Raw genomic sequence first — 27,829 nt, forward strand, 5'->3', positions numbered from 1 at the left:
GGGTGAGTAACAGCTGCACACACAGAGTGGGTAAAGATAGAAATTCATTGGTCATAACGATATAGAAAATTTGAAGCATCCAGAGTAGTTCCAAAGTGGTTCCATTTTTGTTTGTTCCAAAGGTGTGTACAGATGTTGCAGGGGAGTGAAAACCAGGGCCCAGGCTTACCCTGCTCAGTCAGTGATGCTGGGGCTGGTACCTGGCAGAGCCCAGCTGACCCCTCTGCCCCCCTCTAGCCCTGTGGGCTCCTGGGCTCCAGGGACAGACTGAGCTGCTTCCAGGGCCAGCTGCTTTCCCACTCTGGAGAAAGCAGGAACAGACCTCCCTGCCCAGCCTTGCTGCACCAGGAGCTCAGGGGAAGCTCATTCACACATCCCTGAGTGCCTCAGTCTGGGTACAAGTCAAGCTTAGGAGTTTCAGCCCAGCCCAGCTCTGCCCAGGGCTCCCCTGCAGCAGCTTGGACACCTTTGCTCTGTGGTGTTCCAGGTTTTAGGGAAGATTATTAACATTTATACTGATTCCAAGCCTCTAAGCCTTCCCTGAAGCTGAAGAGCTCAGCTCAGGTTCCACAGCAGTGGTTCCACAGCTGATCAGCCCCCCAGCACTGCACAGGCCTGGGCCAGGTCAGCCTCTGCCTGGCTACCATAGGCCTCTGCCTGGCAACCCCTTCTCCAGCAGCTCTGAGGGGCAAAATCTTTCTATACATCCTCCCATCCACACACCAAACCATTTGCCCCAACTTCACCACTGCAGGAAATTCAGCCTTGCACAGAAGCTTTACTCCAGTAAAGTCTCTGTCTCAGTTGCAGCACAGGGAAATGCCAGAGGCCAGTGGTTGTTATTTACTTAAGTGACATTTTAATTATGCAGAAGATGTTGGAGGATGCACAGGCTGCAAATTAGGGCTTCTCTCCTCTTCTGACAATGATATTTTAATTCCCATAGACTTAATACTCACTGCAGACTTGAGATGGTTCACAAGCAGGTACTAAACTAAAAATGCATCAGGACAGAGTTAAATGATGAAAAAAACCCTCCAGAGCTGCAGAGACAAAAATGAAAATAAAGCACCAAACCCACTGTGGCTGGAAAAGCTTTTCCTTTCAGGCTTGTTAGTGAAAGGCTGAAGCTCCTTAATTTCAGACACATACAGACTTCCTGAAATGAATTCAAGATGACACCCAATAGCCAAGACAGCCACTGCTAATTATTTAATTACATCATGTATTGAAACCTGCATGGAGACAACTGAAGAATCTGTCTCCAATGTAAACACTTCAGCATTGATAAAAACCAGAAAGCAGGAATTACAAAAGGCACCTTCTCCAAAATCTGAATGAACCACCTCAGCAGAACCCATTTATATATCACAGACTGGTCTGGGTTGGAAAGGACCTCAAAGGGGACCTTGTTCTATAAATATTTCAAACTCTTCAAGGTCCAGGATACTGTAAAGACCTTTTGCAATCAACTCAGGTTTGCCACTGTGGATATCTGCAACATGAATGAATCTCACACAAGCAAATTTAATTTGATGGTACCATGACAAAGTGTGTAGGTGTAAAGAGGCACAAAATTCCATTGTTGCCTTCAGAAAAATTAATAACAAGTACACGAACTGTGCTGTGAGGGTGGCCTCGGGTTAAATTACTAATATTGCTCTAAGCAAGGCCAAAAATCAAATGCTTCCAATTATTATTGTCTTGCAAGTGTGTTATTTGTGGGTGGCTGGAAGCACTTTTAACAACAAAACCACCCTGAGAAGGACTCAAACAAGGCAAGAACCTCACAAACCAAACAACCACCAAGCCTTTATTACAAAGAACTAGGATTCCAGAGCTTGTGTCCATGGTGCTGCCAGTCACAACCACCTGCTGAGCGGATTCCCTAATTCCCAGGACACCATGAGCCTTTGTTCCTGGCTTCAGGTGGGTGAGTGTTTGGATTCACCTGAACTGCTTCCTAGAATTTTGTTGCCAGCACTGAGTGGGCTAAAACAAGGAACCTCCCTTTTGGATGAGCCAAACACCGCATGGGAAGGGAAAAAATACTTTAAAAAATAATAAATCACACACTGGACACAGTTATCACTACGAGAAGTCAAATGACTTGCTTTACATCCACATTGCAAATAATTTCACAAGCAGGAAAATGAATATACTGAGTCTCATCCCCTGGGGAGGGTGAAGGGTGTTTGGGATCCTGTCGCTGGGACGTGCAAGAACACGGGCAGAGCCAGACTGAATCCATGTTATCTGTTGTTGTTTGGGTTTTGAACAAAATTGATGGAGTATGAGCCAGTTGATGAATCCTGTTTTATCTGGAAGTTTTCTGTTGACAGGCCAAAGGGGCGGAGAACTAAATTCCCAAGATCCTTCAGTTTGCCTGCAATGAAAATCCAAGAGAACACGGTGAGAACTGAGCAAAAAGAAAACTCCCATTGAATTATGCCCAACTACAGTCCAGCTCTACTGATTTACCCATTAATTTCAGGTAATGCTGTGGGAATTTCTGCATTTTGTTAATATTTAGGCTCTTAGCAGGAATTAGAAATCATTGTTAAATATTCACAGGGTATGACAGTTAATAAAAATCTAAAGACTTCTGTCAATATATATGTATCACACAGGCTTTCTCACTCTAGAAAATTAATCTTGCTACACCTATAAAAGGGGAAGGACAACAAAAGCACATATTTTAAAACAAATCATACATAGAAATGATAGAATAGATGAAATGAGAAAAGAAGCAGAGGTAACAACTTCACTGTTGGCTGAACAGAGGGTGACTGAGCCCCTGGCATGACAAGACAAAGGAATAAGATGGTCAGTTTTCCAAGAAAAACATTATTTTCCTCCTGGCTTCACTGATGAACTGTAGACTGATTTTCCAAAGAACAAACAAGAGAAGTCTGGACAAGTTGAAGCCTAACCTGGGTTTGCATCCCAGACTACACACCACCACCTTCCCAAAGCCTTCCACCTGCATTGATCCCTCAGGACAGTGAATGGATTTTGTTTTGCTGGGAGTTGAATGTGACAACAGCAATAGCTGACACAGAAAATCCACCTGAGCAGCTGCAGCAGCCACAGTCCTGTAAGAAAACATGCAAATGCCACACCTATTCCTACCTGAGGTGCTTCCAGTCATGGGAAACACCTGTCACTGTGGTCACCTCACCTGGGTTCTGTTTGGTGCTAGGCCAGACTGGAGCAGTAGAATCATGGAATAGTTTGGGTTGGAAGGGACCTTAAAGTTCATCTCGTTCCAGTCCTCTGCCAGGGGCAGGGACACCTTCCACTATCCCAGGTTGCTCCAAGCCCCACCCAATCTGGCCTTGGACACTTCCAGGGATGGGGCAGCCACAGCTTCTCTGGGCAACCTGTGCCAGGGCCTCGCCACCCTCACAGGGAAGAATTTCTTCCCAATATCTCATCTAAACCTACTCTCTGTCAGTTTGAAGCCATTCCCTCTTGTCCTGTCACTCCAGTTCCTGATGAACAGTCCCTCTCCAGCTTCCTTGTAGCCCCTTCAGATACTGGAAGTGGCTGTGAGGTCTCCACACAACCTTCTCTTCTCTGGGCTGAACAGCCCCAACTCTCAGCCTGTCTCCAGGGGGGAGGTGCTCTATCCCTTTATCAACTTCGTGGCCTCCTCTGAACTTCACAGCAGGGAGAAAGAAGTACAGAAACATGAGCAGGAAAGCCCCGTGTCAGTTCTTTACAGAAAGATCAAGATGTGTGCTTTGCCTGTGACTGTGCTCAGAACAGAACATATCCAAGCCTCAAAAAAAGCCAACCTTACCCCTGACCCTACCAAAGTAGCTGAGTGGTGAGACAATTTTTCTTCAATCTGATTGTTTTTTAATGTGAGGATTAACAGGAGGTGGTTCAGGGATCTGGCCAAAGTCACTCCAGGGAGCAGCTCAGGTAGGATTAACTTCTTTGTACTGGTGGTGGGGTTTTTTTAAGATACACCCTGTTTAAGGTAAGTTAACTATTAACCTCATACCTTTATGGTGCACTCTAAAAGCATTTTGGTTATAAAACCATGAAGTTGTTTGGTAGCATCTGTGTGAGTGACAGGAATAGTTGCTATTGTACTTCTGGGCAAACATTTGGTCATTGCTGAGCTTCAAGTTTGGGGTGAGACGTGCCTTTGTGTGGTGGGAGAAGCCTGGCAGAGTCTGGCATGGCTGGAGTCCCCCAGGCCCTGCAGCTGGTTTGCCTGTGTCAGGAAACTGTGAAAGGTCTTTTCTAATTGCAGGGAGCACGATGCTCTTTTCCAGGCACTCCAGAGCCAATAAACACATCCCAGATGCCTCGGGATCCTGCAGCTGGGGCAGCTCTCTGGGAGAACCGAGACCATATGATAGATTTAGTACTTTATTCTTCATCTCACTGCGACTGAATAATTCAAACAACACAGTCACAGGTCACCTTCCAGTTCTATCACTTCATTCCACAGACAGCAATGGCTCTGGGGCAGCCACACTGAATATAAATTGTTAATGAGGCAGAAGAAAGCCTTGGCTTTTCCGGGAACTCCAGCCCAGAGCTGCTCCTGGCACACATAAACCCATCATTGTAGAGAAGCAGTCTTTCCTCCTCCCCCACCTCCTTTCATCCCTAAATTAGGATCTGTAGTTAAGAAAAGCTCTCTTAGCACAGAGCCTGTGCTTGGAGGAAGGAAAAGGCACGTGGGGCTGGAACTCAGCTGCAGAGAGTCCCCAGCCATCACATACTCCTCATCCCCAGGCAGGGTCACACTCTCCTCTCTGAGACCTTATTTTCATAGATTTTGTTCTTTTTATTTTAGAGAGACCATGCCTACTTTTCATCTGCAACTCCAGCACATTAAGTTTCTTCAACAAAGCAATATTCAGGGGTTAAAGAGAAAACTCATTGGTAAAAATCAATTTAGGCCTCAGAAGTCTGTGATTCATCACTCACCTAAACTGCAATTCAACACCCTATTGAAAAAGGCAAATGCGGGAAAAGATTCCTCACAATTTACATTAGGATGTAACAGCCAAAATTAATTGCTATTCAGTCTTTCTGGCAATAATTCTAGTTTATTTGCTGGTATTAATGTGGTGTTTGGAAGTTGAAAAGCTGCATATTGTTTAAGATTCTTTTTTGGATAAAAGACAGATTTCCTGATGAGGTCTCCTCTCTGTGTAGCTTTCTGTATTACCAACATTTTTAAAGCAATAAAACCAGCAAGGGCAAATCTTTCTCCTTTCCCCAAAACGCTGAGGACTGAACTGTAGGAAACTGTATATTAGCTCTGGTTTAACTATTTAAAGTGACATCCCTATATGCACTATTGGGATTTAGCAGCTTAGTTGTAAATACAACATAACCTTCAGTATCCAAAAAAACCCCAGAAAACATAATTCTCTAGGTATGAAGCCTTATAATATTTTTGCTGATCTCAGGTAGCTGGAAAATCTCTTTTTGTCAGGAAGGCCCAGTGATGTGCTCTGAGAGCCTTCCCAGTAATACACTGATAACCCAGTACAGTTCCCTACTTTTTGCAAGGCACTCATTTATAACTCCAGTTTTTAATTTGATTTGATGAACTCTGTGTGTGTAAGATGGGCTACACACATTGGCAAGTTCAGTCCCAGGTTTTTGTATCCAATATCTTTGGTTCCCCTGCAGCTGTATCATTGTCACAGCCCCCAAGCTCCTCTAACTATCCAAACTTCCCGTCTCCTCACACCCTCTCCTCAAAGGAGTGGTCCTAGTTATCACAATAATTATAATGTCTCTAAACAAGACTTGCTTGTTGCACAAGAGCTGGAAATCGTTGGGTTTGAGGTCAGAAGAGAAATACAAAAGAAGAGAGAAAATGGTCACTGTGTGTTCACATCCTTGGACAGACACTGAGGCAGAGGATACTCATTCTATGAAAGCACAAAGGGAAAGATCCAAATGGATTTCAAAGCTACTTCCCAAATGTGCTCTAAGGTAAGCTTTCTTTGATGTGGAACTCAGAGGTCACTTCAGCCTGAGCAAACCTCAGTGACAAAAGAATTGACCTGCAAAGGCTGAATGGAAAACATGAAAATAACTTACAAATACAAACGTCAGCTTTGGAAAAGTAAGATCCTTGCTGAACACACAGCTCAAATGGACTTGGTTTGGCCACTAAACAGGATTTTTCTAGTGACATTGACTTCATCAGTCACATGCAGCACCACTTGCACACAAGAATTCCTCCTTAGGTAGTCAGGAAGGAAAATCTAGCCAAGAATGTGTACTCTGACTTATTTACACACAATCACTTCAGAAGTGGTTTCAGCTTCTGACAAACTATGTGGTAATGAGCTGTAGCACTGGAAAACAGGAAACACACTTGGGGAGGGAGGAAGATGCACTCTATTTATTTTGGTTTGTTTATGTACAGCTCCAGTTTTCAGGACAGTGGGAGTTAGCTGGGTACCTCTGGATTTGTTTTAGTGAAAGAATAAAAGCTTAGCATTTATTTGGCTGATTCATTGATTAAGACAAGGACCAACTCAATATCCAAACTTCAAAGGAGCCAAAGCATGAACTGGGACATTCTTTCTAAAGATTTTGTTGGTTAAGTTCAATTTAGTATCAGTGCTCCTGGAGCAGGCCTAGCCTGGAACTATTAGGATGCATCTGACTTGGTCTCCTGGAACCAAAATATCTGGAGTACAACCCAGATACCTGAGCTGACCCTGTGAGAAGTCAAGAAGGCACCCAGCACTGTTGAACCCTCAGTCAGAGCATCCCCTGACAGATTGCCACAAGCCATTGTCTATCCTGACACAGAACTCCCTTGGGAAACAGCATTAACAAAGGTCTGGAAAAAGACAAGCGGAAACAGCTCAGAACAAATACACTGTACAACAAAAACAGTCCAAAGGAATCTCATAACCAACACACTATATCAAGTCTGTTGTCTTCCAGAATTCCCATCTAACCTTCCTCCTTCGTTGTAAGGGTTTTTCCCTGACCTCAGACACAATAGGAGCAGCTTGTAAACCTTAGGAAGTATTTCATTCCCAGGCCCCCACGGGTAGCTCCATGACCTCACCACTGTCTCTCTTACCAACAAGATATAGGGAATCTTACAACACTTGAGAAAACAAGCTGCCCATATTCCTGACTTAATTTCAAGTGTTCTATTCAGAGAATAAATTATAGAACCCCCCTCAGTTTGTGTTACATTGGGGACCACAAGCAGTGCTAAGAATATAATATCACCTGCCTCACTGACACCATCTAATTTAACAACACGTGACAATTTAGATGAATCCTGTCACACACAAAGGTTGTGGATGAACACAAGGTTATATGTTGTACTGTCTACTCTCAGTCTGGTTCTCCTGGATGTTTGTAACTCCTTGTATGTTTGTAACATCATTGAAAAGGAATTTATTTCTCAAGAACCCAATTAAAATTTTTGAACTGGTTGCCAAACGACCAGTTCATTTCTGCAATGCTAACTGCCACTTTTAAAGTTTTAACCCTTCTAAAAAAGATCACATATAGTCTGAAATCTAGGCAAAAAAATAGTAGTATAGAACCAGGTTTGAATTTATTGTTTCATCCTTTGTGATTAGTGAGACCCTTTAGAGTTCAAAAAAGATCAGGAATTTTCATATTATTTTGTGCTGAGACCCATCCCATGTCCTACAAATGGGCCTGATCCTTCTGGAGATTTTCTGCATTTCTTATTTATTTATAGCACTATCAACCTTCTTTATTTATGGCTTGTTCTAAGTACAATGGTGGAAACAGAATCCTTAAAGCCTTAGAAAGCCTCACTGACACTTTGCCAGGTCAGAGCAGGTACAAAGCAAGAGCAAATCAGTGTCTGCAGATCAAGAAAAGAAATTACAGAAAAATATCAGCTTCAGCACAAGTCCTTGAAACAGTCTCTTCTTCCTAAATATATTAAGAATCAGTGTCAGAGTTAGACAGGCCGAGTTTATTTAACCTGATTCTCTGCAGAACAGCAAAACCCTGCCTTCCCCTTCCCATCACAAACCCTCCAAGCCTACTCATCTTGAAACAGCATTTCATCTCCTGCCTGTCACACCCAGAATGAGCAGAGCTCCTGAGAGCTGTTTCTGAAGCAGGGCAGGTACAGTCTCTCTTACACTGTCACTGGTCTTTGCTCTTTTGTGTGGCTTTTCTAAACAGTGCAAATGAAAAATCTATATTAAAAAAACCCCTCACTTGAAAAAGCACAAGGATGCCTGAACCTGTAAGAATTAACTAACCCTGTTAATGAGGAGACAACATTGTCAGCAGTCTTTTTTTGGCAAGAGGTTCCCTTCAAAAGTGTTAGTTTAACCATATAATTGTTTTATTTATTTATTTATTTCATTTATACTTAATGTTACACAGGAAAACCAACCTTGCTTGGGCACTCTTAAGTATTTATCCTTTTCAAATACATCAACCCAGTTAAGATGTTATCCAAGCAATACCACACAACATGGTGAGGGGGGCACAGACATTCATATGAGTTGTATTAATTAAATTATCTTTTCCACAAACAAGTCCTTTGTTGTAGAATTGCAAAGAATCGAGACACAATGAACTGTGCCATTAGGAAATGTAATCACACAAGGCCTGGGTAGGTCTAATTCAGTCTCCAAACAAACAGTAATGAGATACTGTATAAAACAAGGTAAACATGAAGACTTGGAGGTCTATAGGTTGGAAGTGCCACAGAAAGAATCAAATTTATTTCTTCAGACACAAGATCAAACACCCTCAGTTATTACAGCTGGGTGACTTCTTTTACATAAAGGTTTGGTGAAACCCCTGGTTTATCCCTTCCACGGGAAATGTTTGCTTTGAAGGTTTATTGCAGGGAAAGGGCAGAGCAGTTGGTCTGTTTCAAACCATTTTCCCCAGCTTTTACATACACTTCAATATTAAATTCTTTTAGAAGGTCTTAAGTATCCTTTCTTTAAATGTAATTTTCTTTCTGGGAGAATTATTTTGGCCAGCACTTACTGTAGGTGACATCAAGGAACAGAGAACTACAAAGAAATCAGGAGTTTTGTTTAACACAAATATTTCCTTTAAGATTTACCTTCTTAAATTTTACACAAGAGATTCTATTCATGCTTTTTTATTTTTTTTTTCCAGTAGACTATGAAGGTTATTATGGAAGTTATATGTACATGCTACTTACCCAACATTTCTTTCTTTAATTTTTCATTCCTCTCTTCAATTTGTCTCGGTAATCGCTGTGGAGAGAGAGAAAAACTGGAATCAGACCCATGCTTTCAATAATGCTGTAGGCTAAGATGATGGGATTTTTATACACATATCCAGGATACATTTCTCACTCCAGAAATGTATTTGTATGTGCTTATGGACACCTGTTTATCTGGTGCCTGTGATACTTATCTCAAAGTACAGCTTCTGGTAAAGCATTTATCTGCCCTGCCAATCCCTCAAAAACTGTGTGGAAGCTAAAAATTCACATAACATTTACACACCTGTTAAAAACAAAACCTAAACACTGACTCCATATAATTAAACTTTCAGGAAAGCAGCAATAGGGAATATCTGACCACGAAACATGATCATTTCAAACTGGTTAGTTTGGCATTGAAGGTTCAAAAGTAACTGAAGTGTTGACACCAGGGTTTAAATCAGAAAACCAGTCCTGCACTCCTGAAATATAAACAGAGCTGAAATACCAGAGCAGGTACCAAATCAGGAGTCAAAGCAAAGAACTACTGTGTATTTATTATTTTAAATCTGTCATTTAACAAGGTCATGACACTCCCTAAAGCAGGATATGAAATCATTTCTAGGTACAGAAAGGAGGAAGATTTGCTGTAACAGTGAGTGGGGCAAATTTGCAGATTCTCTTGCTGCATCATTTTCATTGCCAGCGAGGGGGAAAAACTGCTGTGATATTTCTGCAAAGCAGAGGCACTTTTACCTTCCAATAAAGCAAAGCTCCTGCATGTCAGATACATTAACCACATATGTGGTGTCAACATTACAGCTGAAATTGGTTTATGATGAAATTTAGAGATTTATGATGAATACTTTAAGAAGTGTAAAACTGTCAGGATTTCCCTAATGATTTTTCAAGAGAGAAGTTTTAAGCTTCAGCCTCAATAGATTCATCCTCCCCTGAAACTTGACAAAGAGCAGGACCAACTCAGGGCAGAGCATCCTAAATCCCACTGCAGTGTAAATTGAGGGCATTTTGTACAAAGTGTTCTGCACCACATGTGAGCCCTGCCTGGAAAAATGAGGTCAAGGAGCAGAAGGTACGTGTATCAGTCAACCTCTGCACTTCCAGCCACAAAAATTAAGAATAAATCACTGATTATTCTAAAATATTCCTGGAAGATGGCCAGGAGGAACAGCAGCACTTATGATTCACTGGGGACTCAGCAAGGGCTCTTTTGTGAGATTATTAAGAGGCACAGTCTCTGAGAGAAAACGATGGTTTTGCTTGAGGTATAAAGGGCAGTGTCTGTACTTTCAGGGGGTTCCAACCAGCCTAAACAGATCCAGCCATTCCCGAGGGTCAGACTGAGAATCACAGAGTATCCTGAGCTGGAAGGGATCCACAGGGATCAAGTCCAACTCCTGGCCTGGCACAGGACACCCCAGCAATCCCACCAGGAGCCTGAGAGCATTGTCCAAACACTCCTTGAGCTCTGGCAGCCTTGGGGCCGTGCCCACTGCCCTGGGGAGCCTGTCCAGCCTTGACCTGGTCCCACCCTGGCACAAGGGAAGCTCCTGCACAGCTCTGCAGGCAGCAAAGGTTCGCAGGTCAGCTCAGCTGCTCTGTGGAATCACACTCTTACCCATAACAGGAGTTACACAGTTAAGCAGCATATTTTTCCACCATCAGTGCAACTGATCCAGTCCCAAAGGAAATCCTTTCAGGCAAGATTTCTTGCCTAATACGCCATAAAGGCCGTTTCTAATCTGTCACTTACAACACCACAGTATGGGGAAAGGGTGAGGGAGAATCACTACTAATGATTTATTTTCCCAATTGGAGAGTTAAAACAATTAAGCCTTTCAAAAATATTTTTGTAACAACACATTCAAAGGGGTTTTAGAGTCAAATTTGCAGGTGATGCAAATAGTTTTTTTTTCTTTCTGGGGTAGAATCCGTTGCAGGTTCACTGATGTGAAGCTGAACTAAAATAATGGTGCCCTTTGAAAATTTAACCAGCTATAAGTAAAGTATTGGCACAGATTTGGGTGCCCAACTAAGAATTACATTTTCAAATTGCAGCCATTTATCTTTACTGTTTTTTTTCTTTTTTTACATTTACATTTACATAAGTAAGAAATAGTTTGGTTGTTGTTTTCCCTGCTCAGCTCTTCCCAGGCTCTCTGGTGTCCACAAACCATTCCCCTGCCATGCCTTGCAGCTCCCACTTGGATAAAAAGTGGCAACCCCTGCATTTTTCAGAGTGGCTGCTTTTCATTAGCACATGTTCCTTCAAAACCACACCTGTCTGGCTGCACCTCTACCACATTTGTCCTTTCAACAGAGCCTCCATAACCTCTTTCCAAAAACAAGAACAGCAGCCTCTAAGAGGAGTTTGCAGAAAACAGACTTCCCTTCGTGCTACCTTTGTGAAAAGCCTCTCTGAACTTGTCAAATCCAGAGCCACTTCCACACTGAGCATTAACACACTAAATATCACCAGAAAAATCACTTCCTGCTGCTGCTTTGCACAAAGAGTTACTTAAAGCTCAAATCAGCAGGTTGTGGCAGTGACTTCAAATCCCCACTGAGGAGGGATTATTTACATGTTAGGCTGGGCTTTCAGGAAGTGCTAGGGGTTGATCTTTTTTCATCCAAGCTGACACATCCTAAAAGCCAAGGAAGCTTTCAAAGCACTTCCTTACACGTACAAATATATGGCCAAGATTTTGCAAGAAATGTTTCATTCTGAAGTATTTGTAATTTGATTGAAAGTGGTGAAAGTGGACACTGGAACACAGGACTGAGCTGAAGAATTACTAAGCTGCAGGGGTTTTTTATATTAGAAGAAAGTAACTGAATCAGAACAGGCTTTTTGCTAGTCACAAAGTGCCTTTCCCTGCAGGAAAAGGCTGAGGTTTTGAAGATAAATGGCACACTTCAGTCACCATTAGTAAAATAACTCAAACTGCCCAATCCACACAGAAGGCACAGCAGAGAACAAGAAGAGAGAACAGCTAAATCGAGAAACAAAATATCAACATTTTAAAGTAGGTACAAACATACAGACTGAGAGAATCCTGTCTTTTTTCCATTCTCAAAATTATATAATCAAATCATCAAAAAAATAGTTATGCAAATTAACCAGTCAGAAAAATAATTCTCCTGAAAGACAGACACTCAGTTATGAACCAGCCAGTAAGAGCTGCATTACAGGGTAATTCTACTCTGACCTCCAAATTGCAGATCTGTATTGAAATGATGGCACTAATATGCAGCAGGTTCAGGCAACCTCTTCTAGCACATGCAGAAATACAATTAACAGCCTTGATCAGAGAACTGGAAAGTGTGTGTGTGTGAGCTGTTCAACAGCCCAACAGGTCATTAGATGCTCAGAGCTCAGAACACACATTTACTTTCACTCATTTTACAAAGGTAAAAGGAGGATTCTGCTTTATGGACCAGAGACCTGTCATGGAATTTGTGGCAGATCATTCAATCTTCCTTATGTAAAACCAGGTGAGAAAACCACTACTTGTTAAGACTTGAAAAAACAGTTATACCACTGCATAGGAAGCTGCTTAAACAAACAGCATTGAATATTTAGAATAGGAAAGGAAGTCAAAATTAGATTTAAAGTTAGGCCAAAGTACAAAAGGCTTACCATGCAAGCTTCTCTGGCTTGATGAACTGATGGGTCTTTTTCTAGGATTGCCTTATAATCTTCCAGAGCTTCATCTAGTTTTTCTGTTTTTTCGTATAGTTCTGCTCTCCTCAGCAAAGCTCTAATATAGTGAGGGTCTAATTCCACAGCTGGAAAACAAAACCAAAGCACAGTATTTTACTTGAGACATTTCTACATCCCTTAAATGAATTCTTAAGTGTGTATTAAATTCTTAAGTTACCTTTATAATGTAACTTAGAATCAAGCAGAGCTTAAAAGCTAAGTCAGAATTCAGAAAGGCAAACAGCTGCCTGGGAAAGTCTCATGCAAATGATCATATTTCACTTAATGTCCATAATCTATCACAGATGGAAGTGATTTATAATGTGCAAACATTTAATTTTGCAATACTATATATGCAGAGATTCTAAGTGATGCTTCAGAAAGTTTAAGGACCTGTAAGATATTTCAGCTTCTGTGTATTTAGCAAGAGTATATTATTTGATCACAGATAAAGTTAAATATACCTGAAGATACACATAGCAGGGAAAATAAGCATTTTCATGCTTATCTCAGTTCAAGTTGAGACAAACTCCAGGAGAATTACTAGTGCTGTTCTGAATTTAGTATCAAACTGTCAAAATTGTGTTGGGAATCCACAAACAGTTATTTTAGCTTTACAAGTCAGCAGAGGGGCATCCTAACTGCATTTAAGCTCTTCCTCTCCTCGTTCCCTTGGCAGCCATGACTGTTTTCAGTAGCAGTTCAGACTGAATGCTAAACTTAACAGGAACCTCCAAATGGTAATTCCTCAAGAACTCCTGAATCCATTCTTCATCACAAAAAAGAGAGCGTATGAAAGATTTTTCATCACAGAAAGAGGGAATATGAAAGGTCTGTCCATTTTGTGATTACTGCCCATTAAAATGGTTCTAGGGACAATTAAATCCAGGATTATCTAACTAAACATTCTAGCTTATTTCCTCTGGAAGGACAAAGGCAGTGCTACAGTCAGCAAGTGCAGGCTACTGTGAATTGCTCTGCTGTGCTCCAAGTGTTGCACTGCAGTCTGTAAGTCCCTGGGGAGTGTCAGGCACTGGCAGTTTTAAGTCTCTCTGCTGCAGAGCAGATTGATTCCCCTTCAGCCACTACAAAATTAGAACTGTTTTTCAAACTGCACCACCACCAAAGCAAGTCAACCCCCCCAGTGACAGAGGCCAGCTGGGATTTGGTACCTTCAAGAGTACTTTTAGCATGTACAAACTCATATTTACTGTACAAGCAGTACTGGCACACAGCCACTGGATTAGTTTTCTGATTGGTAATTTGGGCTTTTTTCCCCAGCTGTCATGGGGAGTTTAACAAATATTCGAGTGTGGGTGAGTGGGTGGGAGCAATAAAGCAAAGCACAGCTGAAATGATTCCACCAGAAGGTGCAGAGAGGAAACTATGCAGGGCAAGAATGGGAGAGCACAAGCCCTTGTGACAAAGCAAAAGCTGTGCAGAAAAGGGACTTGATTATGCTTTTAACTCTATAAGGCCTCACAGTTCTTTGGAATCTGAGATTAAACCAAGATTTGGCAGGGAATGGCAGGTGGAAGTGGGTTTAAAACAGTAGGTGCAAGGAAACAGTTTCCATAGTAAAAAGACTTTCCTCTTAAAAAGAAGTACAAAGAGCAGCATTATTGGTACAAGAGAATTATTCCAGACAGGAAAAATTTGATAGACATTTAAAAAAGAAATAATACAAATCAGGTGTGTTCCATCACAGCTTTCCATTAAATTCTTTAAACACCCTCATGCCCAAAATTACAGCTCTGCAATAAGGCACTAACTGGCAGAATTTATGCAGGAGAGATCTGGCAGAAGAAGAGGGAAAAAAAAGTGGTACCTTTGGTGCAGTCACTCAGAGCAGCTTCTGTCTTGTCCTACAAAAAACACAACACAGTTTTGTTAGATTTAAGTCATATTTCTTCATGATGGTGGTGGAGTCCCCATCCCTGGAGGTGTTCAAGGAATGACTGGATGTGGCACTCAGTGCTTTGGGCTGGTTGGCAACTTGGTGATGGGTCACAGGTTGGACTCGATGATCTTGGAGGTCTTTTCCAACCTCAGTGATTCTCTGATTCTTGGGAAACAGATTATTTACAATTGCAAATAAACAGGTTTGTGTGGCATTCCAAGGAACTGGGATATTTGTGTAATCAGGGATCCTATTTTCATCTAAATTAAAAGGTTTTAAAGAAAATAAATCAGGCTGTTCTGAGCTTGTGCTGTTGATCTGAGCAGTAGCAATCTTTCTGCTCTCAATATTTTCTCCTGCATGACCAGAAGCTGTCTCAGGGAAGAATGCCTCACAAACTAAAATGGGAGCAGCAGGTATGGAAGAACAAATTTATGGGGAAGTTATTAAAAATATGAATCAGTTTTCAGAGTAATGTGTTGGTCTGTTGGGTTCCATCAATCTGGTGGAGATACACTAGTCCTTGTATCATCTTGGGCTCCTTTGGGGACCACTGGATTAGCTTCCCATGGATACAAATAGTTAACATTTGGATCAGGTTTTAGTTTACAGCTTTCATATTTGAAATATACACCTGCATCTTTTAATACAGATTCTATTCTGGTTTTTTTTTGCCTGCTCAAACAGCTCAGTATCCCAACAGCAAATCAGATAATTCCAGCCAAACAGGAATGTTCTATGCTGAGTAAGAATTTATTTATTTATGCCTAAGTATGGCTGCAAGGTACATTTCTAAACAGAGCTACATCTCTCAATCCTGGAGGAACACTGCAAGAAAGTTGCTTTTCCAGGACAGTAAACTGAGACCAGGAGTTACTGTGTTATTTTTCTGTTTCAAGTGCAACTTCCACGTTTGTATTCATCTGCAGTAAAAACAAGTGTACCAGTAATTCTACTGGGAGGAGGACAGACTGAGCAAAACCTGCAAACAGCTTTATCCTTTGCCCTCCTTTCTGCACCCCTAATCACTTCATTATTGCATTTGTCACAGAATCAATACACAGTATTGCACAGAATAAAAAGAACACTCACCTGTTTCATTTTTGCAGCAGCTCTGTTTGAAAACAAAACAGCCCTGTCTTTCTGGAAGCAGGCTGGACAAATCTGCAGAGCCTTTGTGTAAGAGTCTTCTGCCTCTCCATAATCTGCAGATGCAATAGAAAAAAAAAAAAAAAACCCAAACCAAACCATTTATTTCAAATGCATGAACCACATGGCTGAAATTTCTTTGGAAACATTTCTCCATGTATGATGCAGTATTAAACCAGAATCAGCACCAGCTCTCTAAGTACATTACTAAGTAGTACATAGATCAAACACAATTATTTTGAAATTCACACCCTTATAAAAGCAGTAATACAGTCCTGAGCTCAGTATGACAAGTGCAGCATGATGTGTGTGTAATTCTCATCCCTGAAATTGTTTCCTTCTATTTGAGTACCAGCCTTACAGGCAGAATCTCCTTACAATAAGTGTATCCTTGATCCAAAGAGAAGCGTGTGCTGAAACATGTCACTGCACTGATACCTGTTCAAAGCAACTGCAGAGACATTTTATTGCCACACAGGTGCTTCAAAGGCTCTGTGTTTGTGATGAGGAAGCACTTTGGCAGGCACGGGCACAATGAAAAGATCTGCCAAAGAATTTATCAAGCAGAGGCTGTGGATGAGCCTTCACGAGATGACTCAGCCAACAGTGCAGGCTTGTGGCCTTCATGGGCTGGGCAGTTTCCTTTTGCTGCTCTGATGCTTCCCAGAACTGGTAAATCATTCCCCAGGAATCCTTTTCTCTCAGCACACAATAAGAGACCTCCAGCAGGAAGGCCACTGTCTGGTTATCAGGGTACAACAGTTCCTTGGTTGTATCCCTGCTGACTGAGGAAAATAAGAATCTGCATTTCCTGGTTTCTTTGTGAATCCCCCACCCATGGAAGGCTGGTGTCAGAACCACTCCCCCCATTATGCTTTTTAATAAAAAGCAGTGTACAAAGGTACAAGAGAGCTACAGACCCCCAAGTCCTGCATCATTTCCAAGCACATGCATTAGCTGAACTCAGAGTCCAGGGGAAGCCTTTTCTGATTAGTGTAAGAAACCCCAGCACTTGGAAGGCAGTTCCGTACCATGTTCCTGGATTAAACACTCAGCTTTCATGGGAATTCTCCTTTAGTAATCCAAGTCTTTGTGATTTAAACAACTCTAAAGGAGGTCTGGTATCTCCTTCTTTTCTCTAGAGCTGGATGAAAAATGAATTATGTGATAAAATTGAACAAGGATAGGTGTGAAATCTTCCTATGGGTTTCCTGCAACATCACCATGATGGCTGACTATTAATCTAAGATTCTCTAACATCCATGAGGTGTTTAAAGATTATCAACCCACCTCCTTTCTTGAACTGCTCATTTCCTTTCTCCTTCAGCATTGTGCTCTCCTTTCTTCTTCTCTACAAAAGAAAAGACAATGTCTCAAAGTATTTAATTGAAATGAACAAGTAGGTCAGCTGTAGTTCCAAATAAAGTATGAATGGAAATCAGAATAAAACATAACCTGAAGAATTTTAAGTACTACCAAGCTTGCTTGCTTGTAGCCACTGTGACATGATATACTTTATATATCCATGAAACACTGGAGTGTAACAACAAGGCAATTAAAAAGCTCCAGTTCATGGACACCAGTGTGCAGGAAGAGCATCCACAGTGAATTACATGGTTTAAACCAATCTGTTAGCATTTCAGCTGACTGTTTGCTTCTCCTTTCCAACTGAATTTAATTCAGTCACTGCAGGTCAACTATACAGAATATCTTTTAAATGTAAAGTTTTGCTTGAAATAATTCCACCCCAGCAATCCCCAGTTACTTTCAGGGATGCACAAAGCACGTTGAGCTGACTGCATTAGAAAAGGTCCATGGTTGATACTGCCCTGAAAGATTTCTTAGGCAGAGAGTGACTGACCCATCAGAACCAGAGACAGGAGGCTTGTTCTGTTGTACACAGTATTGCACATGCTGAGCAGAGTTGTGTTTTCAACCATGAATATCTTGGCACAAGTGGAGTTGACATGGGGGCTCTTTGCCTTTGACACAGAAAACACAGGATGTCATCGAGCCACCCCTTCAACCTACTGACAGTGGAAGTGTTTCACAGACAGACATTCCTCTCACCAGTGAAAACAAAGCAGTTGTTTTTAAGACCCAGGAACATCAAAAAGCGGTGCTTGAGTTCGTGAGTCGTTTCTATGGTAGAAAACTGATCATTTGACCACTGATTTTCCTCCCAACACACAAAGGACTTAAATCAAGGTGTCTGTAAATTACAGATCACTGAGCAATTAAAAAGCCAGCACTAGGGAAAGGAGCAGTTTCCTTTCCTGCAGATTGTGTGAATCAAGGATTAATGCAATTATCAATATCGCACAGAACATCTCCTTGGAAACAGCTAAATATAGTCCTGTGTGTGGAGCACTGCACCACTCACAGCTATGCCAAGGAGCAGACAAACAATGCAAAAGCAGAGCTTCTCTCCTCCAGCTTTTATTGGTTTGGGGAATTAATTCACCTGACCATTGTCATCACCTTGGTAGTAACAGATCACAATGCTCTGCAAACCAGGCTCAGTGGAAGAGCACTCAGTTGTGACACACAAAATTAACAGCAAAATCTCATCTCACCCTTTCCATAGGTGCCCAGTTCATGAAATTTGTTCCTACTGCCCATTAAATATGTTTTCTAATACTCATTGCTCCTTGCATTTAAAAAAAAAACAAACCACAAAACAAAGAGCAGACAAAAACATGCCCCACTATTTAGAAAATGCCTTTCCTTGGGATGGGCCCACAAATCCACACAAACCCTTCCACAGTGCACCAGTGTCCATGAGCTTTCTAAATATGAGCATACAAATTCAACACTTCAGGCTCAGGCTGCATTAAAATCCTGAATTCTTTGTATATATGCAGGACTCTGCTGTTCAGCAAAGGGAATATGGAACTGGTACATCTAAATTTTCAAAGAACAGACAGAAGAGCTCCAGCAAAGTCACTGTCACACACAGCTGGGCCTGCACAGAAAGGGGTTTTTAAAACATCTTCAGTGCACACAAAGTGAAAGTTGGCACAACATTTTCATACTAGTGAACAAAGCAGCCAGATCCCAGCACAGAACAGGTCTGGAGATGATGATCCTACTGGAAAGATCTCCATAGACAACCCTCATTCAAGAAAAGAAATGCCTGAAACACAAGCCCTACTGACTTCATTGCTCATGACCTATTTAGAAGTGGCCTTTCAGTGCCATTAGCTGATTCACTGCAGCACAGGGTTGAGTTACAGCTCTACAAGAACGAAAGAATTTTTTTTATAAACAGAACTACAGCGTGGTCACGCTATTCCTGAGTAAGAAAGCCTAAAACCAAGGAATACTGGATGAAAAGTTTTACCTGTATTATCATTATTTTGTTTCTTTTTATTAAAATTATTACAAAATTTTCACCCTAGTTATGTATTAAATGCTAATATAAACAGTGATTTGCAGCAAGAAAGGTTCAGAAGAAAAAGCTTTATATTAAAAAAGAAGAGTAAAAGGACCAACAACAAAGAAACAAAGCAGCATTTTTATAAGCACCATGTATGGTTTTGCAACCTACTCAGCTCCCTGCAAAGCAGCAATGCAGTCCTAGCTCAAAACCTGTATTTCTCTTAGAGCCTGACCAACATTTTCAAGATATTCCTGTATTATGAGTTTCAGTTCCAAACTGTTTAAGTTTTCAAAGTATTTTTAAAAAAGGCGATGTCTGTAGGGTACCTCATGCACCACTCTGGGTTTGCATTTAAAGTATGACTGACCAATAAGCAACATATAAAAGCAAATTTCTCTGGCTTTTCCACAAAATGTAAAAGCATAAAAAATATATCAGCCCCTCACATCCTAAAGGCATTGCCCTCAAAGGCAGGCTGTGTGATTGTGAAATAAATACATAATTTATTCCTCCACATACACATTTCTTTTACTGAAAATCCTAACACGAAACAGTAGAAAGTCAATTATTCTGCTGAATTTACATTTAAGCTGAAAGGGCTGCTCAGGGGAGAACTTGTGTTCCATTTAAATTCAGGGTAAAAACCCCAAAAAACTAAATCACTGTGAGAAGACACAACTCAGGATGTTAAATTTCCAGCTTCCATGGACTACTGCAGAGTGACTGGTCATCAGTGTACTGTGATCACATCAGTCCAGAGGGAAAAAATTGCAAGTGACTTGTCCCTGGGACAAATTTTGCACAATGTCACTTCAGTGTCCCCACCCACTCATTTTGCAGGAGAAGATTTCAGTAGCTGCAGGGCAGGCTGCCCTTTCCTCAGCAGGGAAGTAGGTCAGCCTGAACTCCTGGAATGCTCTGCCTAAGGAAAAGCCATCTCCCTACTCCATTCCCTGAGGCTGCTCATGTACAACATTGGGGTCAGGCACAACTTCCCCAATTTACACTCCATTCTATGATTTTCTGCTATTCAAAATCAGTAAAATCTTAAGGTTTGGGGTTTTTTTCAAATTTTGTTAACGCAAAGATGACAAATTCCAAGTGGCAGTTAGTACAAAGTAAAAAAAAAATAATTTTTTATAGTCCAGAAGGAATTAACTACCTGTAACTAGCAAAATGATTTTTAAAGGATGTAATTAGAAATGTTTAGATTTGGATACTGAATTACAATCCCAGACTCAGAAGAAATTAGTATTTTAACACAAACCTGCCTGGCAAGTCAGTGGTACTGAAGAAAGGTCTGATCTGAAGTCATGACAAAGGACACCTTGGCCTAGTGACAATTAAGTGCAATTCCAAAGTAAGGCCATCACATACAGTCCCTGCACCTCAGCTTCTCCGACAGGGTTAAAACCAAAAGCATTTAAAGCATTATTCTGCTATGAGAGAATAGAGCAAGCTACACATTTTCCCTGTTTGGATGGGAAATAACCAATACAATAAAAGTGCTGGAAGTGAAAGCCTTAATCAGAGCCAGTGGGAGCTGAAGGACAAACACCCTCAGGTTGTAACGATTCCAGCTATCCTTCCTCTGGCTGTTCCTATGCATTTTGTTTGATCAATTGATTCACCTTTGCCAGGGAACCGTTCTTGGCTCCAAATCTGGCAGGAGCAGCAAACTGTGCTCTCTCTCCTCTATTTTCACAGTGACAATGCACACCTGCTCCTCACACTCCCCTCTGGAAGGTCGCCAAGAAGCAGTGAATTTAAATTACTGGAGTTCAAGTGGGGCACAGAAACAAGGAATTTAAGCAGATAAGGAATATACTTTTCAGCTTCAAATACCCATTCTAAAGTCATTCATTAGCAGTCATCTGCTTCCCCCTGCAGTTTTGGGAAGCTACTGCTGTATCCTGCATTCAAGGATTTGAATTTCAATTTAAGGTTGGAGTCCCCCCAAAAAACCCATTTTTTCACATCTTGAAAAGAGCCAAACCTGCCCTGGACACTTCAGAGGTCACAGAACAACAAGCCCTGGCAAGACCTGGCCTATCCCTGCTCCCTGTAATCCGTGGGAAAGACACATCAGCCTTTCTACTGCCAAATCACCATCTTTTCCCAAAATTGGAACCAGCACTTCCAGACACAAGGAAGGAGGTCAGAGCCCTCTCTGACAGCTTAAGTTAACATGCCAGACTAGCTGACTATTCCTGAGTGACAATATGTGCCATTCACTCATCCTGCTCCAGAGGCAACAGCCTTGGGGAGAAAAAGTGGAGCTGACCACTGAATCCATCACCTCAAGTGGAAAAGGGCTCAATTTGACAGGAAAATGCAAAACTGAATATAGCACTTAAATCAGATAGCAGCACTCAAAGGAAGATAATTATATACTTTTTCACTCTTTGTATTAAACTGCCATCCAGCAAAAGACTTCTACGTTTGCTTAATAACGTAACTCAGAGTTATAAATCACACGGGGAGATTATAATTCCAGATTTTATTAAAATTCTTCTTATCAGCTCTTGGAATTAATTGCTCTAGCAGATACAGATATACTTCTCAAATGTTCTTCTCCAAGCTTGGATTAACTCAGAAAATATGACAGGATGTTTTATTCTATTTTGCAAGCCATAGGACAAAGGCAGGTTTAGTCCAGCAATCCATCTTTTCTTCCAGTTTGACCAAAACAATAAATATTTAGTGTAGGTGCCGTACTGTCTACTGGATTCAGGTTATTAAAGCAGATAATTTGAATAAGGGGATCACCTTTTATTATATTTCAGAAGATTGCACTGTGACACCTTTGAAACCTGTCTTGCAAGTTTTATTGCTATACAAAATAATTGTGAGTGCTGATGAGAATTGTTAACAAAATATATATTCCTTATTGGCATTTATCATTAATTTATGTAATAAGTTTTACATAGTCACTTGGATTATTTTATGTATTAATAATCTGCTTTTTTTTGGTCCAGCCACATAATTCTTCCTGGAAAGAGCTCTGAGACCATCTCCAGGTAATCAACACCTAAAGACTGTTCCAAAATACAACTTGCAGTGCTTTGCTTGCAACCTTGGCTTTTATTTTGTAAACACTACAGAAAAAAACAGCAACTCGTAACACAATGAAACATATTATATTGGACAGATGAAACTAGAAAAACACCAAATGCTGAAATGAATGACTACACCTATATTGGAGAAGAAATCCCAGGGCAGTTGTTCAACCCCTGGAAAAGCCAATTCTATAGATAAGCTTTTATTTATGGAGAACAATGGGATCACCCTAAAGGCACAGGGAAGAAAGGAAGGGTGAGGAGGGGGGCAGCTTAAAAGAAATTTCTTAAGACAATATTCTCTTACGTATCTTTGAGCTTCTGCACAAAACAGGGGGAAAAAAAGAAAGAAATTTTACTGCTTAGCTCAGAAAAAAATCTCGGGGTTAACTCAAAAATGCTACTTCTCAAAATCAGTTTCACTTAATTCGAACAGAGCGGCTGACAAGACACTAATGAAGAATCTCCTCTACCAGAGCTGTGTTCCTTGTCCTGCTGACACATTTCCCACTGTTAGAACAGACATGGACTGTGATTCCAGCCAGCTGTATGTCAGTGGACATGGAACAGCCCAGAGAGGGGAACTGCTTTGGAGGAATATTAGATATTTATTGCAGTGTACTACATCCAAAAAAAAGAGCTTCCTAGGCCAGGTGCATAAGTCCTTGCCAGACAAGGCCCAAGGAACAAGACAACATCTGTCACGACAGAAGAGCACGAGGGATTCAGAATGAAGGATTCAGAACGTTGCACTGGATAAACTCCTAATTAATGGGTGTCCCTCCAGAAGAGGATGGGGCAGGCTGGAACAATTACCATGGAACAGCTGTTGGGTGTCCTTGGATTAATCCTGCAGACCAGACCAACGTCAAAGCCATCACTGTCAGTGACAACTAACCAGAAAAATCTGTTTATAATGCATCAAAAGCAATTTACTGCTCAGTGCCTCTGCTGAGGCAGCAATCAGAATGCTTTGGAAACAGCAACAAAACCTTATAAAAGTCATTTTTGGTTTTAATTCTTAAAAAGCTCAGAGTTGCAAGCCCAGCCAAATAACCAGGCTCAATGCTGCATCTGTTTTTCAGAATATTTCTTGCAGGTTTGTGTCTTAATATCATTTCAAGCTTTTATTTTGCTTCATTGTGCAGAGAATATTTCTTATGGTATCGATACTGTTTCACTGGGAGGAATTGCCGGTGCTTAAAATTAGAAATCTCACTGTAAGGGGCTCCTGAAATATAACTGAAGAAAATACACAAACAATTGTTCCTTCACTCTGCAGCAGCTTCTGCACAAGTGAGTATTTCTACTCAGAGCTGCTGCTGTGGAAGTTTGCACACCAGGATACACATAAATACACAGAACAAGGACTAGAATCTGCCTTTGCACTTCCAGTACAAATTAGAGACTTTTTCTACAGCCAATTACTGGGGAACAACACTCGATAGAACTTGTTTATTAAAGCTGCTGAAACACAGCATTGGTCTTAGTTTATAAAAAGCCCAACAATCTATTAAGGTGTAGCTCCATAAATTTGATCAGAGCAGGGCCAACATCCAGCTCTCCTTATGACCTGAGCCCACAGTTTATGGCTGGGGCTGCAACAACAGTTCAGAGGGAGTTTTTCTTATTTAGACAAGCACTCTAATGGAATCCATCTCCCCCTGTGCCAACACGAGGCTGCTGTTTGATGTCTGCTTTTACCAGCACTGCCCTTGATCTAAAAATACAGCTTTATTTTTCACGTGAATCACTCCCCTGAGTGGTTCAGTGCACATTCACACAGAGGTGGGCCAGCACAACACAGGAGGCTGTGGAGGGATGAGAATAACCCATCAAGGACTGCCTGAGGAGCAAACACAGCACTGCTGAGTGTCTGCTCACAACCTCAGCAGCCAAATAAACACTCCTGAATATTTCTGCCTCATTTTCTGCAGCTGCAATTTAAAGAAAACAATCACGTTGCCCTTTTTCTCAAGAAAAAAAATAAAATCTTTTGAGTAACTTGGAAGGAGTTTTAAAAGCTCTGAATAAATGAATGTACAGCACTGTTTTCAGACTGTGACTGCAGTATTTTTTTCTTAAAAGCTCCATCATTTAACAGATTCTTTTAAATATCAGAATGTTTCACTTTTAAAAATAAATTTGGAGCCATCAACACCAAGTACAGTGAGAAGAGTTGGAGCAGCAATTCAGGAATGGCCCATCCCCATGGTTTTACTACAGAGATGCAAGGTGGTGCAGAGCAAGATAGTTGTAACAGCTGTGTAAGCTTCTAATTTTTCTCTGGATTCAGGATTTCTCAAGCTCTGCTTGTAAGAGATACCAACAATATTTTGTTGGAAAAAATAGCTACATTTGAAAGACTGTTCATATAATCAGAAAGCTCTTTATGGAACATAAACAAAGAATTGCCAATCTAATACTTACGGTGATAGTGAGAGACAGAATCCCTCTGGTCAGATATAATCACAAGCCAAGCTGAAGGGCAAAATTGCTCAATACCACTGGAAATAAACCTACAGAAAGATGAGAGCTGCAGCTGCCTCAATACTTTCTCTAAAGAAATCTTTCCTGCTTTCATCAGTTACTATTTTGCACTCTCATAGCACCTTTAAGTGGAGTTCCACAAAGCTGAATGCAAAGATTCAACAGTCCCAATTCTTTTGCTCATTTGACAGGAGGCAAAGATCAAGGTGCAAAATTAAATGATTATGCAACAATACAATGGAAACAAGAGCAACATGAAAATTAAGACACCCAATTTCCAGGCCTGCTGCTCCAGAATTTCTGGGGTTTAATTCTATGACATAATTTCCCTCCAGTTTTTAGCATTTTTTCTTGAAACTCTCAAGTTGCCTTCAAGTTCCAGGCTACTGCAGCAGCCTCAGCGTGACTCATGATGACAGTGCTCCTTGTGCAAGCAATAAATACAAGGACAAAAAAGGGACTGTTCAGTCTAAACTGGAAAAGACACAAGGGCAAGGAGATGTTTTTGTGTGACGAGCAGGTCAAAGACAGTGATTATTGCCCCCTGTTCAGCACCTGAGAGCTGCATGTGGAGAGTGCCCTGCTTTGGTGTGTCCCCCCTGTGCAAAAAAAAAATCCCAGAATTAAACAAACTCCCTCCTACAACAACAAGACACTGACTTCCCAGAGGGTCCCAAGATGGTCAGAACCCTGGAGTTGCAATAAAAGAAATTCTAATCAAATACAGGACAAATGTTTCCAGTATGAGTGTAGTTAAACACCAGGACAGGGAGCCAGAGGGGAGTTTTATGCTGGGAGGTAGGTTTTAATGCAGCATCTTTACTCTCCCAATATTTACCAACTAAAGTTGAAAAAAACCCCAGAAAAAAATCCATAAATCAGTAGAAAGCCTTCCACTATCTGCCACAAGAATAATAACCAGCAGAAATTCACTGGATTACTCACGTGAACAGTCTAATCCTGAAAGTGATTTAACAAGTTTTATCAAAGTCAGAACAAAAAAAGTTCTTTTTTTCTAACAACTTGATGACCATAATATCTTAGAACCCTGAAAACCAACTGCTGTCAAGTGACACCACTGACTGAGAGTCAAAAAATTGGTTCACACAGACTCACAGGAGAGTAAACACCATTCCAAAGGCTGTTGGACTTCCCCTAAGACTCAATTCCTTACTCCCCACAGCATTATCCATATTACCCAAACATTTTGCCCAATGTAACTGCACCCACACATTTAACGTGTTTTGTTTGATTAAAGCTCAAGTAATCCATAGGGATACATTCAAATTTAATCCCAGTTAGCTGGATTATATAAACCAGCCTTCCAGGAAAACTATCCTCAAACCTGCTGTGAGTTTTGGAAAAGCACCTTGCAGCTGATCGGGGGAAACAATGGATGCACACACACTAAAGTAACATGGAACAGGGAGATTTTTGTTTCTTGTAATCTCTGAGTCACAGTCACTTAACTGACTGCTCAATGCAGACAAAAATCTGCAATGGAATGTGATGATTAAGAGCAGCAAGGAAAGCTACAGAAATATTTGTTACCTAGAAGAGGAAATTAAGAACAGTAAAAGCAGAGCCATGAGGGCTCTAAAGGTCCATTTTCGTGTCAGACACAGACCATTTGAAAGCTCTGCACTGAAAATCTGTCTGTTTACATTCAGCACTGGTGCTTTGGATTACCTGTTTCTCTTCCTCTGGCATATCTTTCTCTAGTTCTAGTAAGTATTCTTCATCTAGTTCTGTCTGCTTCCTCGAGCTACTCCCACCGTTCTGCACATTCCCTTCATCATCCAGCACAGCTTCCTTTGCCTCAAAGGAGTCCTGACAGTCATGGAAACACTCATCTGTTGTGGCATCTTGGCCTGGGGATGGGGCACATCCACTCCCAGTGGTCTGCGGGTTCTGGGCATCTCTGGGGCCAGTCTCTGCAGATTTCTGGTCAGAAAGCTTTAAGTGACCGAGCAACTCTTCAGGTGGACTTGCATCTTTAAATTCTTCCATGCTGGACTCCTGGGAGGGGGTTTAGAAATGAGAAAGAAATAACTCTCAATAAGGATCATATAAAACACTTGTCAGCAAACAAATCACAGTGTGGGTCAGGTTGGAAGGGACCACAGAGGCTCATCTGGTCCCACCTCCCTGCTCAAGCAGGGCCATCCCAGAGCACATAGCACAGGATTGTATCCAAAGGGTTCTGGAATATCTCCAGTGGGGGAGACCCCACACCCTCTCTGGACAATCTGTTCCAGTGCTCGGTCACTGCACAGGAAAGAAGCTCTTCCTCATGTTCAGGTGGAACTTCCTGGGCATCAATTCCTGCCCGTTGCCTCCTGTCCCATTGCTGGGCACCCCCGAGCAGAGCCTGGTCCATCCTGACACCTCCCCTTTAGATATTTATAGACATATAAACTTATTTAACTCAATTATTTATTTTATACACGTTTAAAAGCCTCTAAAGTACTTAAAAATACCTTTGGCATCCCCCGAGGGAAACTGTGACCCTTCAGGGAGGGAACAACTTATCCACGACTCTACGCACTGCAGCGACACGCGTCCGGGACACTGCGGCCATGAGTAAGTGAATTCCCGAGCTCAGATTCCCAAGCCCGGCCCAGCACCGAGAGGCTGAGCCCACACACAGTCCCCAGCGCTCCTCGCCCACCCCAACCGCCCCACGGCCCCTCCGCCGCACCACCACCCCCCGAGGGGTGCCGTGCGCGGCTCCCAGGCGCACAGCAGCGCTGCCCCGGCGCTGGGGCACGGGACGGACCCGCGGCCATCGCCCCAGACACCGCCAGACCCCCCAAGCAACCCCCGGTACCCCCGAGCCCCAGGCCCCGCACTCACCTGCGCCGGTCACGCTTCCGGCTTCCGGCGTCCGCCCCGCCCCCTGCGCTCGCAGCCGCCGCTTCCGGCCGGA

At 41.8% G+C, this 27,829-nt stretch overlaps 1 protein-coding gene across 2 annotated transcripts; it reads right to left on the minus strand.

The window, feature by feature from the left end:
• Window positions 1-1,188: 1,188 nt before the first annotated feature.
• Window positions 1,189-27,818, minus strand: TTC1 (tetratricopeptide repeat domain 1). Of its 2 annotated transcripts, none has more exons than XM_032702719.1 (8): window positions 27,757-27,818; window positions 26,590-26,919; window positions 17,260-17,320; window positions 15,913-16,025; window positions 14,749-14,785; window positions 12,858-13,006; window positions 9,191-9,245; window positions 1,189-2,386 (listed from the first exon to the last, which is right to left on the minus strand). In XM_032702719.1, the coding sequence occupies exons 2-8, from the start codon at window positions 26,908-26,910 to the stop codon at window positions 2,253-2,255; spliced, it is 870 nt and encodes a 289-aa protein (XP_032558610.1). In that variant the 5' UTR covers window positions 26,911-26,919; window positions 27,757-27,818; the 3' UTR covers window positions 1,189-2,252. The 2 variants fall into 2 exon arrangements, with proteins under 2 accessions (XP_032558610.1, XP_032558611.1); XM_032702720.1 differs by lacking the exon at window positions 27,757-27,818 and adding an exon at window positions 27,731-27,744.
• Window positions 27,819-27,829: the final 11 nt, after the last annotated feature.

The sequence above is a fragment of the Chiroxiphia lanceolata genome, chromosome 15 (assembly GCF_009829145.1).
Source record: "Chiroxiphia lanceolata isolate bChiLan1 chromosome 15, bChiLan1.pri, whole genome shotgun sequence".
Classification (NCBI taxonomy): Eukaryota; Metazoa; Chordata; class Aves; order Passeriformes; family Pipridae; genus Chiroxiphia; species Chiroxiphia lanceolata.

Bases quoted from the DNA above. Each gene is read 5' to 3' on its own strand.
- TTC1 (XM_032702719.1), bottom strand. From the start codon at position 26,910: ATGGAAGAATTTAAAGATGCAAGTCCACCTGAAGAGTTGCTCGGTCAC. The intron at 16,026-17,259 runs GTGGGTTGATAA...TTGCATCTGCAG, and splicing joins TGAGCAGTTCAAGAAAGGAG to ATTATGGAGAGGCAGAAGAC. The intron at 13,007-14,748 runs GTACCACTTTTT...TTTGTTTTCCAG, and splicing joins TCTGAGTGACTGCACCAAAG to CTGTGGAATTAGACCCTCAC.